The 15,361-nt window shown below is 43.4% G+C and overlaps 1 protein-coding gene across 6 annotated transcripts in view; it reads left to right on the top strand.

The window, feature by feature from the left end:
• cadps2 (Ca++-dependent secretion activator 2) overlaps positions 1-15,361 on the top strand; it is a 300,078-nt gene that overhangs the window by 270,462 nt on the left and 14,255 nt on the right. The window contains exons 21-27 of one of the 6 annotated variants that reach the window (XM_061037051.1): positions 426-455; positions 3,784-3,939; positions 4,187-4,334; positions 6,910-6,924; positions 10,459-10,533; positions 11,287-11,370; positions 11,514-11,546. In XM_061037051.1, the coding sequence (XP_060893034.1) occupies positions 426-455; positions 3,784-3,939; positions 4,187-4,334; positions 6,910-6,924; positions 10,459-10,533; positions 11,287-11,370; positions 11,514-11,546 (541 nt within the window). The remainder of the gene's footprint in view (positions 1-425; positions 456-3,783; positions 3,940-4,186; positions 4,335-6,909; positions 6,925-10,458; positions 10,534-11,286; positions 11,371-11,513; positions 11,547-15,361) is intronic. The other 5 variants (XM_061037053.1, XM_061037052.1, XM_061037055.1 and 2 more) reach the window with 5 other exon arrangements.

Genomic DNA, 15,361 nt, shown 5'->3' on the forward strand with positions numbered 1-15,361 from the left:
ATGTCTATCCTGAACCGCTCCACAGTCCTTCAGCTCTCATTCGGTTTGCATGTTTGTCAGAGCTCATGTCACTATAAGGATAAAAACTTTCCACACAGAGCTCCGTGTATGCTTTTGGGCTTTTTTCTTTACTGTTTTTAAATATTGTGTTGTAAACATCATTCAGCCCCGCTCTCAGAGTGAATCGAAGCGCATGCAGCTTTTTCTTCACCTGCATAAAAATCCAGACGTTTTTTTGTTTTGGATTGTGTTTGTGACAGTGTACATGTAGCTCTCCTGTCAGAGCATCGCTGCCTGCATGCAGTCGTTCCTGAGGTTTTGTGACGTGCAGTGTGTGGAGTCTTTTGTGCTGTGCAATGTGCATGTCCCAATCTTAAGAATTCCAGTCGAACAATAACACAATAGCTTAATTTCTCCTATTGCAGCCTGCAAGGGATAAATCTACCCGACGTCTTGTAAGTTGAGAAATGTTCTGTCTTAAGTTGAGTGAAAGCTTTTTCCTGACCCCTCTTTCAAATGTCCTCTGTGTCAAAACATGACAAAACACAGAAAACCAACATGTCTGTCCTTCACTTTTCAATATGCAACATTTTATACCCCCGGTCCCCCATTATTTAGCATCCGTCATTCTTCACAAGTGTTACCACCCGGCTCATGGCAGGTAACAAAGGAGGGAGGCCACACAGAATTACTCGTTCAAATAATAATTTAATCAACAAAAGGGTCACATATATACATACATATATGAAGGTCATCCAGTTTGACAAAAATCCATAGACAAAAATGTGCAGATGCTTGCAGCATGCACCAGCTGAGAGAGTGAGCACACCTCTTGGGCAGGCCTAAATAACCTTCTGTAGGCCTACTCAGCTGAGCAGGCACCAGCTGACGACTCTCCCAGCTCCACTCACATCCCAACTCCAATCACCTGGTTAGAACACAAGGCTGTGAGACAGGAAACACAAAGACAGACAGACAGAGTGGGAGCAGAAAGGGAGGGGTCGTCACACAAGTAAGAAAGAAAAGTTAACTTGTATGTAAAAAGGAAGCAGCAGATTATGAATGCAAACACAATCTGTGAATCTAAAGCTCTAACAATAAAGACCAGAGGACCTTCAAATGGATCACATCCAAGGAAAACTAGCTTTCAGAAAACTCTGATGACTACATCTGGTGTGAGCGTTTTCATTATCGTAACAGCTACTAGTGTGTGTTAGTTCGTTCAATAAATCACACATCAGATCCAAACGAACCATGTGACACAACAATTGAAGCAGACTAACCGACACTGCTGCTGTGCATTAATCATCACTGGCATCAGCCAGAAATGAATTGGACAATATTCGCACATTAAATATCTGCAGAAATTAAAATTAAGTGGAGCAAAAATCTCAATCAGTCTGAAACTCCTGCTTCTTAAGAGTGAGGATTTACTGCTTTTCACCGTTTATGTATCACTCTCAAACACGACTGACAGTGTCCGACCTAATGCCTCTTTGTTCAGCTTGTGTTGTCTGCACGAGGCATTCGTTAGGACCCAAAACATCTGACAACCACAGATGCAATCAGCTGAAAGTCGCCAGTTTACATGGTTACTTTTTAAACCGTAACACCAGCGAGGATTTTGTCATTTTTGCAATATAAAAAAGTTGCGCCCTGTGTGCTGTGTAAGGGTCACAAGTGCCCGAAACTCGCAGTTTATCTTAATATCTCTGTTTTGCTTGGGTTGTCAGGTGATGTTAACATGCGTCATTTAGAAGAGATGGAAAAATTAAATAAACCCGTTCTGCAGTTCTACTATGTTTTCAATGGTGGAAGCTATTTTCCTAAACTCTTTTTGCCCTCCCGCCCTCAGCGCTGGTCACATGACTGAAAGCTATAAATACAAGACATCTGAAAACACTTTGTTCTTTTGGGAACTTAAAGAGATTTCTCACTATTCTTTTGACATTTTATAGTCTGAGTTTAAATATTGAACAAAGAAAACGAGCCGTCATAGGATTTGACGTGAATTCACCCTAAACGTTTGTCTAGATTCTCATGTGACTGCCAGGTTAGTTTGGTAGAAAGCTTGTCTTCATCAGGACCTTCAGTGTAGGTGGCCCTGTGTCGGGGTCACGAATGCTGGACCAGGACGCTGGTGGAGGGAGTGAGTATTAAAAAGGCTCCTCATTCGACCCCCACCGCACAGAGCACGCCGTTCCTCTTACTCTCTTCACTTGGCCCTCCTCGCTGCAATGAAAGAGAAAGACACAGAGAGAGAGAGAAAAAAAAAGCTGGCACTTCATTAGTGAGCACAGACGGGCGAGTGGGATCGTCCCGTTCCCCGGGGAGCGGGGCAGAGCGCGCTCACTGAAGAGCACTGCTAATTAGACATGAGGGGGATAGCCACCGAGCGTTTAATTGCACTGCAGACTCAGCCCAAAGCGTTTATTCCTGTGCGCCACTTGTTAAGGTAACAGTCTTTTAAAGGCGAAGTGAGAAAAGTGAGGGAGTGAGTGGTGCTTGTTTTAACCCCCCATCACCCCCCACCTTCCTCCTCCTCCTCCATCCTCATGTGGCTGTCATTCTAGCCGGGCGCTGTACACTTGGATGTCGGTGGCGGCAAGCGTTGCCATGTGTTGCTGTGTAACCTGTTCGCAGGGGAGAAGGCGGGGAGACGTCCATCTGTCTCTGTTTCAGCCCGATGCTGTGTTCACTGTCTCAAACCACACAACTCTGCAACAAAACTAACAGAACCTGTGGAAAGAAAACCACAACGCAACCTGAACACACTCATCTCCTACGAGTCCTGATATATACACAAGAGCGTGTGGATCTCTGATGTCCTCTCTGGTTTTTACTGAAGACCAGTATATAAGGATCACAACATTATATCTTTATGTTTTATCACAATAAGAACAAATCTAAAACTCTCTCCTTCCTTTAGTCATCTTTTTCAAATCAGCCCATTAGCTCGGAGCATTGCTTTCTGCCTTTCTTCTTTGGAAGTCGCTTCACTGCAGAGTGATAATCCATGACACTCCACACACTGTGCATTAAAGACCCCTTAAGTATCCCAGATACAATAATCATGCATCAAACTGTAGCTCAAAAATATATTCACCTTGTAGTTTCTTGAAGTAGCTAAACATAATCAGATTTTAAACTGGGAATGGAGGCGCTGGTAGCCGAGTGGTTAGTTTAAGCACCCCATGTACAGAGGCTGCGGTCCTCAAAGTGGGTGGCCCAGGTTCAAATCTGACCTGTGGCTCCTCCTCAGGTCATTCCCCTCCTCTCTCTCTCTCTCTCTCTCTCTCTCTGATTTCTGTCTCTATCCACTGTCCTGTCTCTAAATAAAGGCATACAAAGCCCCAAAAATAAACCTAAAAAAAATAAACTGGGGATGTAAACTGACTTTTTTTGGGGTCTTGGTGACAAATCAAAACAAAGTGCAACAAGTATTTAAGTGAGGCAGAAACTCTGCTTTTCTTTAATCAGTTGAACAGACATCAGTCATACTTCAGTAAAAGTTGGTAAATGAAACAAGGACACTCAACTTCACCTGGAAAAAGGAGAGGATATCGCTGATGGATAATCTTGATAAAAACCCACCATGAAACTCACAATCCTGCACATTGACACTCTCAGTTACCATTAATGTGAGTTTAGTGGGACAAGTGACGATTGCAGGACATCTGTCAGCCATCTTGGAAACTACATCCGGTCCCTTCCCTAGTGTGCCTTGTTTTTTTTTTCATATTTGTGATATTGACTTATTTACCCTATGATTCATCCCTGCAGCAATGGCTCGGCCACCTCGGAGGATTTGTTCTGGAAGCTGGACGCTCTACAGATGTTCGTGCTGGACCTCCACTGGCCAGAACCTGAGTTCGCCAAACATCTGGAGCAGAGACTCAAACTGATGGCGAGCGACATGATGGAGGCCTGCGTCAAGAGGTCAGAACGAGAGGATCTCAGTCTATAGTCTTTATTATATAGGATGGCTTCATAGTGACAGCAGGGAGAGAGAGAGTGAGGGATGACATGTCCCATACAACGTCAGGATCAGGATTTGAACCTGCAACCAGTGCAAAGAGGGCACCTGCTCGACCATTTGAGCTAAAGCCCTCTTTCTTTGGGTTGTGAAGTTTAAGCGATCGCAGTCGTTCAATAATAAAAATCCTCTTTGTGTTTTGTCCCACAGAACAAAAACGTCATTTGATTCCAAAATGCAGAAAGCAAATAAGTCGACAGACTTCCGGGTGCCGCTGTCGGTCTGCACCATGTTCAACGTGCTGATGGACGCAAAGAAGCAGTGCTCCAAACTCTGCGTGCTGGACACCGGACAAGAGGTGAGTTAACGGTGCCGGAAATCAGCGATGTGGCGTCACAGGCTTTATGTCAAAGCAGGTTTATCGGTTACTGTTTCATGCGGATTTAAAGATAATGGTTTTACCCATAGTGGAAGAGGATCACTGCTGTCTGACTGATCTGTCGGTGCAGAGAATAACCATCCAAAATCGTGATGATGCATATGATGGCGAATAACTTCACACAAGGCTTAATTTATTCAGTGGGGAAGTTTAACCTCCAGTCCAAGTCGACAGTGACACACAGCTTACAGGAGCTTCTAAGTTCCTTCAAAAACCAGACACTGTCATGACAGTCTACAGGTTTCTGCTACCGTTCCTGAGCTCTGCTTCACTTTAAATCTATCTACGTCTACACTTTCTATTTTTCACCGTGGATTGTCTCTGCAGTGCACGCTACCTGGTCACAACTGTCACGAGACTTCAACCCACAACATGTACTGCATGTCATACTCCAACACTCTACATTCCCTGATAGCATGCTTTATTTCTCCATACATTAAAGGGAAAATGGCTGCTAAATAATTTTTTTAAAAGTATTGCAACTTCTTTTTAGCCGTCTTTGAAAGTTTAACGCCGCAGGGTATGATCTAGGCGCCCCCATGTGTCAGAGTAATAATGCAAAGAAGACGAACCGGTACTGCTACTGTGCATATAACAGCGATGATAATAAGTCCTAAATAGGTTAGAAATATCTGTATGTGCACTATCTGCAAATATCCAATATCTGTCACGCTTATGGAACACATATTATCCCCCTTTTCCACCTTTTCAAACAGTCCGCTGTGGTCTAAATGAAACATCTGTGCTGTGCTTTGGTCAAAATATAACATGAATCAAGCACCAGAGGAGGTTTGTGACCCTGTATAAACCAGCTCTCTCAGAAAGCTCTGTTTTAGTGTGTGTGTCTCTTTAAATGCAATGAGCCCCACCTGAGTTTTCCCGGTAGACATCACTCCTTCGCTTACGAGAATAAAAATGGCGGACCTGCTCAAAAGTTTTGTTCTAGGCTGGGGGTGGAGTCCATGGGTGAAGATACCAGGGGAGGGGATTTTTTTTTTACCAGAATCCCACTGTGATGTCACAAGGAGCGCAAATCTGAAACGGAGCATATGTAAGTACTCAACAAAATATAAAATAGGTTTGGTAAATTTGTTATTAATTTAGATATTTTGCTGTATAAAAAAAACCTTTAACACAGCCATTGCAAACTTTAGCAAACCCTCATCAGACAATTCTCATGAATGTTCACAAAATCTGAGGTCTTCAGATAGTTGAAGATAGATTTGCTTTAAGAAGAAGCCTTTAATTGGAGGGATGGATATTGACCCTTGCCTTGTAATGTAATCCAAACGAAGAGAAACTGAGGCTGGAAGAAATTAAATCATCTCCACATTATTTCACGGGTGTAAAAAAAGGAATCAAAATAAATCAGTTAACATGGACGTTAGTATTTTTTTTTCCAGTTACCATCTCACCTTTACAGCCTCGTGGAGTGAAAGCGTGTCAGCTTCCAAAGCCCTCAGTGGTCTTTTATTTTCAGCCTCACACTGAACAGGTGGAGTCAAACTGTCAGATCAGCCACTAAAACGCGGCCATTTCCCTCCAAACATGAAGCAGTGGTGGAGTTCAGGTGTATTTGTGTTCACTTGAAGCGGCCAAGGGCTCGACACGAGCTGTTAAATGGATGACCGTGAAGCCCGTGTGAGGCGGCAGCCTTGGCTTTGCTGAGAGTGAAACCCTTGGCCGTCTTCAGTCTTGACAGAGAGCTAAGATCGCTGTTCTCTTAACCTTCAGCTTCCTCTCTTCTCCAGCTTCCACCGAAAACACAGTTTGTCCATTTATTCCTGCTCTCACACACACTTACACACACACACACGCTGAATGCATGCTTGCAGAGAGGCACTCAGTGTACCAGCTTCATACACATACAGGCTGCTTTCATGTTACACTGGTACATTTGATTTAACATCACTGAGATGTAAAACAAGCACAAATACAGACAGACTATAGACTGTAAATAATAATGGAAGGCTCCTGAGTGACGTCATCTATTGGTTTCTGAAGGGTGATTTTGGAAGCCCGTCCATGGCGGTCGCCATATTGGCAAAGAGCTGAGGCGGGCCTCAACAGCTACAACATGGTACAGGAAAGACACCTTTTGTTGTTATCTCATCTTCCCCCCAATGGATCGAGGAGGTGATGTCACGGAGCGCTGCACCCAAGTTGAAAATATTTTCACTTCCGCTCAGCTACAAGAAAGCCAAGCAGGACCCTTCGCTGTTGCAAGGAGCAACACATAGACAATGAATGGGCTTGACAGCGACACGCAGCACCCATCGCGTCCTCTCTGAAAGGAGGAATTCAGTGGATAAATAGTAGAAAGATAAAGTTGTATTCCTTCACTCTTATGAAGGTTTTGAAGAATCATGTATAAATGTTTTTGAATGTAACTGATGTTTTATTAGACTGGCTGACTTGTTTTCCCTCTCCTTCTTGTCTCATGTCCTCCCTCGATCATGTCCATGTGTCCTGCACGACATTGTTTGATTCCCAGTTTGACAAACAATGGGTAAGTCCCTCCATCGCCTCATCGTCTTTTCTTTTCCCCTCACACAGTTTTCCACACACGCTCCAATCCCAAAGGAAGAACACATTCCCTTTGTTTGACATCTGACTCCATGCCATGCCACATAAATAACTGAGCCTTTTAAGAGGCTTGCAGTGAGTTTGGGAGTAAGAGAATGACCTCTCCTTGGGAATCTATTCATGTCGAATGTAAGCCCTTTTTTTTCGATGGCAGGGGGGTCCATTGTAGTCCTTCAGAGCTCCATTCTTGATTCTGTCCACCAGGGGAGCTTTTGATTGGGTGAACACACTTGATCCAACCAATCAGGTGTAGGTAAAGCTGAAAAAATGGCTGTGCCTTTCAAGCAACTATAGGGAGCACTACTTCTGTAAAGCATCATCTCATCAGCATATGGTTCAACCTTACCATCATTGAGGGGGGTTCTTAGGAGACATTCTCAGATTCTCAAACTTACAAAAAGTAAGTCTCAAAAGATTATGTCACACATAAGTCTTTAGATCCCTGTTTGTTTTGAACTGTTTCTCTTAAGTCCCTCCTTGTTGATTTTTTGTTTTTTCTTTTCTACCCAAAAGCTTCATGTATTGCTGCCTGATCCGTGCTAAACACAAACTTTTCATCAAATCTCTTCACAATTCAGATATATGCTCTTAATACCAGATCAGATAAGTTCACAGTGATGGTGATTAGAGAAGGTCCTCAACATGTAGGAAACAGTAACGTGATTGTAGGAGCCATAAATGTAAGGTGATTGTGTATTTGGTTTCATGGTTTATGTACTGATATGTTTATTGTTTACAGTCTTCTTGTTACTGGTGGTGGGTGTGTTCACTGGAAATTATGTGGTGATGGCAATGATTATTTGGGCCGAGATCGCAATAATATGATGAGTGTCAGCAGCTGCAGAGATTTAGAAATTGAGGACGCTCCACCGTCTTTTAAAAAGGTGTAGAAACATTTTGGCTTCCCCAAGATAGAAAATGAAAGAGGTGAGAAGATAACAGACAGGACAAAAACTGTGTGCAAATATTGCAAGAAGACGGAGAACTACACAAATAGCACAACCAACATGATGCAGCATTTAATCCACACCACGATGAGAAGCTCCAATCACCTCCCCTTGTTGAGAGAAAAACAAACATTAAAAGGCCAAACCACACTGACGAGTGGGTTTGCCGCCCCTAAAGGAATCTTTATCAGTCATCATTTGTCTACAGTCTCATTTTGTAAAATAAATCGTGAGAGAATCGTATCTGGAGTTGAGTGAATCGTTACATCCCTAGTTGTTTTACCTCGCATAACCAACGTTTAGCTGTTGTACCTTCACGTTGATCTCTTAGGCCCCGTGTCCACCTAGCATATTCCTGACAGAAATTTGCTGGCTGTGCGCTCTGGAGTGTTTGTGCGCACATCCATCCTGTCTCTATGACAACAGTCTGTTGACAACAACCGCTGTATGACCGACACTGCTCCGTTACTTTTTACTGTATTTTTTTATATGCACGGAGCGAGGAGGATGTGGGTACAAGACACGATCAGTAGGAGACAAAACTAAAGGGAGTATCATACATCTGGAAAAGAGCGATGGTGATGTAAACAATGTCTTTCTGAAAAGTGGAAAGATTTTAATCTTGAACGCTCCAAGTGTCCGCACAAAACAGTTGGAGTATTTGGAAAAATTCCGCTGTGCATTTTTTCTCCAAGTGGCCGCTTTCTGCTGTGAACGCTCTCTACTCATTGATAAAATGAGATTTACGAGATTGATTCGCTCGTGTTTCTTTGTGACATAAACTCTTTGTTTGGATCCTCAACTATATTTCTGTGACACCACTAACACTAACAACTCATTAGAAGCATCATATCCAGTTCACTGAAACGTTAACAAACCGCTAATGCCTTAAACCTGAACTGATCTTTAAGCGTCATATATTGAAGAAAAGTTTTGAGTGTTAAAGCATTGACACAGCCACACTGCTGAGCCATGTCAACACATTGAGAAAGCCTCAATCTGAAAAGAATACAAAGTTTATCTCCACTGTGGTGTTTAAATTCACCAGAGTTTTGAAGAAAGCCTGAGCAGACTCTCTTGACTTTCCGTGTATGTGGTTCAGCTGAAGCACTGTCGTGTTCACTTGGCAGTAGGAGCTGTGAATGAGGCCTCCTTACCTCTGACCCCTGACCAGCAGCATAAAGGGTCTTAAGAAATGCCAGTCTGAACCTTCCGTGTGGTCACTTTTCTGCCAACTAGTCTTCAAGTGCGTCCATCGGCAGCAAAAGACTCAGCGATGTCTGAAGGCTCAGCCGCAGATTCCTCTGCCTTAAACTTCTCCTTTGAATCAACCAGAAACTCCTCTACCTGCCCGTTAATCTGAAATCACCAAAGAGGCTCATCAGTCTGCTGTCGCTTTGTTCCACAGGTCATGTAAATTGTGTCGGGCGGGCGGGGTGAGGGGTCCTCTTAAAAAAATGCGACCCAGTTCAGAGTGGAATACGTCTCACATTGCTGAAGTAGCAGCGGCAACAGCAGCTCAACCAGCGGATAAATGTTTTTAAAAGCAATTATTGTCCTTTTTAGTTTCTGCCGTGCACATGGCAAAGACCAAACAATTCCTTCTCCTTTTGCTGCTTTTTATGGCCGCCTTTTGTCGGACGTAAAATGGGCCAAAGCAGCAATGTTAATTGAGGTAAGAAGAGGGAAAAGAGAAAAGCTCTCAAGATTTGCCAAAAAGACTCCTGCGTGCTGAAAGAGAACTGCCATTTTGCGGACTTGTGGAGGGGAGGAAAAAAAAAACACATAATTAGGGCTGGCGGCGGTGACCTCCCTGGACCTAGAATTTGTCAGCGATCCGTGCGCTTTGTTGATTGAAATTTTTAATTTGGGTGTTCTTTAGACGGCCAGTGAAAGGGCATTGTCGCCAAGAGATGAACTCCCCTGCTGCTGCTGCCATTCAGTGCTCAGCCCCGGCCTTTTTTCCCCCCCTGTCTCCCCTCAATGGAAAAGGTGCCATGAATATGCTTTTGGGGGGGGGGGGGCCCAAACGAGACATGAAATGGCGGATTAATTGAATCTTGTGTGAGCTTTTGGTCCTCGCAGCTGGACCGGTGCTTTAGAGGAATACAAGGCTGCTCTAATTGTCGGGGGAGCCGCACAAAAAGTATCCTTCAGATTCCATCGCTTTTCCAGCGCGGACGGGAATGTCAGTCAGCCGCATAATGGTCCTTTTAGCTGCTTAACTCAGCGGCGATACACGGATGGGAAGGTTTTTCACGCCTCGCCGTGTCAGGAGGGTGTGTGTGTGTGTGTGTGTGTGTGTGCACAGACTTGATGTTCACACCAAGTGTTGTCGGCTTCTCTTTCGGTCTTTTGCAGCACAGACAAAGCTGCTGTTCTGTATCGTGGTGAAGTCATTTTTTGGGGGTCTTTGTGTTGCTTCAGTTTTCTGAAATAATCAAATAATTTACAGCTTTTTTGTCACTTCTCCTTCTCTCTCTCATGCCCACCCCTTCCTCTATTTGCAGCAACAGTACCACTCCAAAATCGATGTTCTGATTGACGACGCATTGAAAGAAATGATTTCGTCGCTCGTCACGAGGGTAAATCTTTTTTTATCATCCTAAAAAAAACCAAAAAAAAAAAAACCCTTTTGTTGGCCTTTTATTTTATTCATCTCCTCCCAGATGTTTTCATTTTCCTTTATTCACATCAGTATGGATTGTTTTATCTGCAATTTAATGTGTCCCTTTATGGCCGGGAGGTAAAGCTGCAGCTGCAAGATCTGATGATTTAAACTCTTTAGATTTATTATTTATTTATTTATGATTTATTTTACGAGTTTAGGAGATTTCTATATTTATTCTATATTTTATAGATTTCCATTGAGAGTTTAAACATTCACACATTTATATTTCAGCCTTTTCTTCATCTTTTTTTTCCATTTAAATGTATATTCATAATAAAGGTGGTTCGTCTGAACAGATAATGTTTATTAATTAACTTCTTTATTATTAGGAGTGTTCCTTTAATTGCATTATATTTGGTTTTATTCAAACATCTTTTCATGTATTACAATAGTTATATTTTAAAAACTCTGCTCGAGCTCGTGACTGTGATGGGATCATTCATTTAATTCACCGTAAAGATGCACATCATGAATAAAATAAAAAAAGATGCAGCAAGCTATTCAGCCTCCACGTCGTCCTCTTTAGTATTTTAAAGAAATGTCTGCTGGAGAAAAAAAGCACAGATTTGTTTGAGAGATTTCCTGAAACCTTTTTTTTTTTTAAGTCTTGTTAAAATTATTGAAGGTGAAATAAAGGCGTCGTCTTCTCTCTCTCCTTTGGGATCAGTTTTCTGCCGTTTTGGACAGTGTCCTCTCCAAGCTCTCCCGATACGATGAAGGCACATTCTTCTCTTCCATCCTCTCTTTCACGGTGAGTACAAACCTTCTTTTTCTTTTTGTGTCCCTGAGACAGAGAGCGTCAAGCTGCTTCTTTCACCGCTCACTGAGGCGACCAGATCTCCCCAGCTGAGCTTCAGTGTCATTCTTCTTCTTCTCTTCTTCTTCTCCTGAAAGGTGAAAGCAGCTGCCAAATATGTGGAGGTCCCTGTGAGTCTGTCGATCTGCCTGTTTCTGTCACTCAGCCTGTCTGTCACAGTCTGTTTCCATATTTGTGTCTCCATCGGCGTGCACGCTCTTGAGGCGTCGGATGGAGAATAAAGTAGCCTGGAAATGCAAAGCAGCCGCTCTTTGCATTCAGTCATGTGCTTGTTTTTGTTTTTGAAAGTTTGTCATCATGGCTTCTAAGCATGTGTGAAAGATAAAGAGGTTTTTTTTTTTAATTCCTTCTGCAGCTCCAGAGCCAAAGATCACACAACAAGCGTAATTAATTGCACTCTTGTCCTTGGAGATGTGTTTTGCTGAAGTGTTGGTTTGTGGGCGGCGGCATTATGGTGTCGAGCGGTTAATGAACGGCCGCGTGGTGGCAAAGATCAGAGGCTGCAACGAGCCAGCGAGCGGGAGGGAGGAGGAGACGAGCACGACGAGGAAGTTTAAAGTGTCGAGGTGATGAGGCGTTAACGTTTGGCGGCGTTCAAGGTGTGAAGGAGAGAGAGGTTTCATCTGCAGAATCTCATCTCACAAAGACGAGTGACCCTACGTTTTCCAAAGTGATTAACAGCTCCCAATACCGAAGTATAATCCCTCTGAGGCTCGGAGGTTTTTACACGTTTTTTTAAATTTCCAAACGCTTTCATATGAATTCTGGCAGTTTTTTCAGGCGTCCCCCTCCCCTCCCCTCCTCTCCTCCGGGATTAAAGATTTTTCAAATCAGTCTTTCCAAATGTCTCAGGCTTCAATCCAGAGATGGAAAACAGAACGGAGGAGATCTTTCTCCAAAATCAAAATCACAAAAAAATAACAATTCTCCCGTCACCAAAATACATTTCATGTTTTTGACCGCTAAAATGTTTTCTAATTTAATATTCAGTCAAATTTATAAACTTACCGGCCTGTTTCCCTTTTCTCTCTTTTATAGGTCTGTTATTTCAAACTTACAGAAATTATCTCAATTGTCTCAGTCTCTCACGATCATCCTGTTGACCTGTATTAAAATAAAATACTGTAAATATATATGTATATGTATTTATTCCCCATTGCCAGAATCTTCCAGTTCACTTACAGGGTCTTCATTTCTTACGGAGAATTATCACACTCATTTCCGTACACTAAAAATGAATCAATAGAACAGCTAGTTAGCTTAGCATAAAGGCAGTAACTGAGGGAAACAGCAAACCTTGATCGATCCAAATCTTAGAAAAGCTGCAGACTAATATGTCACATTGGAGTTGATTAATTAGTATGAAAAGAAAAGATGGCGCTAACAGAAAAATCTGCCTTTTGAGATTTGTTGGTTGTTGTGCTGTTACTTTGCATGGACCAGTCATTTCCTTGAGTGTTCACTTGAGTCTCCAGCTTCACACCCTGATGGTAGAGTCCATCAGCAGTAACTAATCCCATTCATACGCCGCCGCCGAAGCAGCAGGAGCAATTAGGGGTTAAGTGTCTTTCTTAATGACACAGTTTTGAAATGCTTCACTATACATGTTAATCCAGGGGCCAGGAGACGGGCTGTGATGGCTGGGAAAAACTCTCGGTCAATGTGCGTCCATCAGAAGAGGTTGTTTTAGCACTCCAGCCAGCTCAGATTGTAATTTATAGCTCCGAGGCTCTCTAAGCAGACGTCCTTTAAATGTAAAGTTATATGCATGTATGATTTAGAAATGTAAGGGTACAGTTCATGAGTCCTCCGTAGTGTTGTAGTCAAGACCACACTAACCGAGACCAAGACATACCTGAGATCAGAGTGCTCCGAGACCAAGATATTTAGGGATGGAGACCGAGACAAGACCAAGACCATGAATATCACGTTTACTTTCACAATCACATAATCACATGAAAGACTAGCCTGTCAATGGTGGTCTTGAGCGGTCTTGATTTAAAATCTGGAGTCCGCCTAGTCTGAGCATGTGACAAGACCGAGTTAAAATGCTTTAGATTCAGAGACGAGACCTTCAAATAGTGGTCTCGAGACCCAGACTGTTTTCGAGTACTACAACACTTTTCCTCGGTTCATATTCCTAAATTAAGATGAAGTACTTTTTGTCACACAAGTTCTTGTTTTTCCCGTTGATAAAAACACACCGTGAACACATCATACACCGAGTTATTGAACAGTTGAGATAAAGAGCAGCAGAACAATCTCACCGGACCCTCCTTAATCCTCTGCCCCGCCACGGCCCCTCCCACCTATCCCATCATGCTCTCTGGTTACTGGCCCAGACTTCCTCCCTCAGCTGCTTCCTCCCCTGAAATTATAATGTAACCGCTACCTCTGCCTTTTGGTCCTTTGTGCGTTGGGAACCTGACACGGGTAAGCCTCTTTTGCAGGTGGGACATAGTGCGGGGGGGGGGGGGTGCTTACCGTTCCCGCTTATCCCCTCAAGTGTTCATATTCGAGAGACTGGAAAATATTTAATCATGTATCTGTCACCTGTTACTTTGTACTTTCAAGTTTAAAGAATGTATTTTTCAGGTTGAACGCTGTCTCTTGTAGATGAGTATTTCAAGCCTCTCAGTCGGTGTTTCCTTCTTTTGAAGCTCCAACAGATATTTAAAAAAAGTTGTTTTTATCACCTTCAATGTGCAACGTGTACATGACTGCTATTGCGAAAGGGTTGGAGTCGTTTGGTGTGTGTTTCTCACACTGACTCACACGTGTTGAGCAGGTCTGACGTTTTCCCGCTGAACAGCCAAGATACCAGTGAGTGACAGTCGCACATGCTCCGATCCAGCATATGCACACAGGCAGAGCACGAACACAAACATTGGAAGAGCGATCATCAGCACTGGCTCTCCACCATCTTTAACACACACACGGCGCTCCTGCAGGACCGGTCCTGACGTTTCTGAGGCCTGCATGGGAAAAAACATGGCATGCAGAGATTGAATGCAGGGTGGCAGGTTTGTGCAAAAGGAGGCAGTCTTTTCAGAAGTGTTTCCATGTGTCACCCTGGATGGCATGCACAAGTAAATAATTAGATTTTCAGTAAGAAGTGGGCTGAAATGAGGCTTTAAAGAGTTAACAAATGTTATCAGTGGATCCTCAGAGAATGAACAATAATTTTAAATCACAGAGGGACTTTGCTGTGACGAGCAGACGCACATATTTGCACACACACTACATGCACCTGGTCCACATGAAATTAATCCAGGGCAGGAAACAAGGCCGGTCGAGGGGTGTAATTACCTGGCATTTAAACGCCCTCCTGCCTCACTCATTGTCAGCAGGACTCACCTTCCCATGCCAAACCATCCCCACCCCCCCCCCCCCCCCCCCCTCCTCCTCCCTGTCTGTATCCGAACAGGAGTACGGCTTAATTTTACACTCTCAATTTATTTATTTTTTGTTGTCAAATTATCCCGGCGCACAGGGGATTACGGGTGTTTGGCTACAAGTGCAGAAACAGTGTAGGAGACAAAACAGGCAGAGAGGGCTGAGCGTGACAAGAGAGCTGAGCTGCTTCTGTGAGAGTGTGTGTGTTTTTTTTGTTTTTTTTCCTGTCGTGTTAAAGTCTTAATCTCGTCGGCTGGAACTGTGCCGGTGTCTCCGATCTGTCATGCTGCTTTGTCACCTCGTCACACAGACAGAAATGAGAGGTAGATGATTGAGACTGAGCCTTTAGGGGATGAAAAAGGGGGGAATTTGATGTCTCAAGTGATAGCCAGGGCAGTAGTTTGTTGCCTGTGACACACACACACACACACACACACACACACACACACACACACACACACACACACACACACTTATCTCTCTCTCTCTGACCCTACATGAACTCGTACTGAAATATTTGAAAAGGTCG

The sequence above is a fragment of the Labrus mixtus genome, chromosome 4 (assembly GCF_963584025.1).
Source record: "Labrus mixtus chromosome 4, fLabMix1.1, whole genome shotgun sequence".
NCBI lineage: Eukaryota > Metazoa > Chordata > Actinopteri > Labriformes > Labridae > Labrus > Labrus mixtus.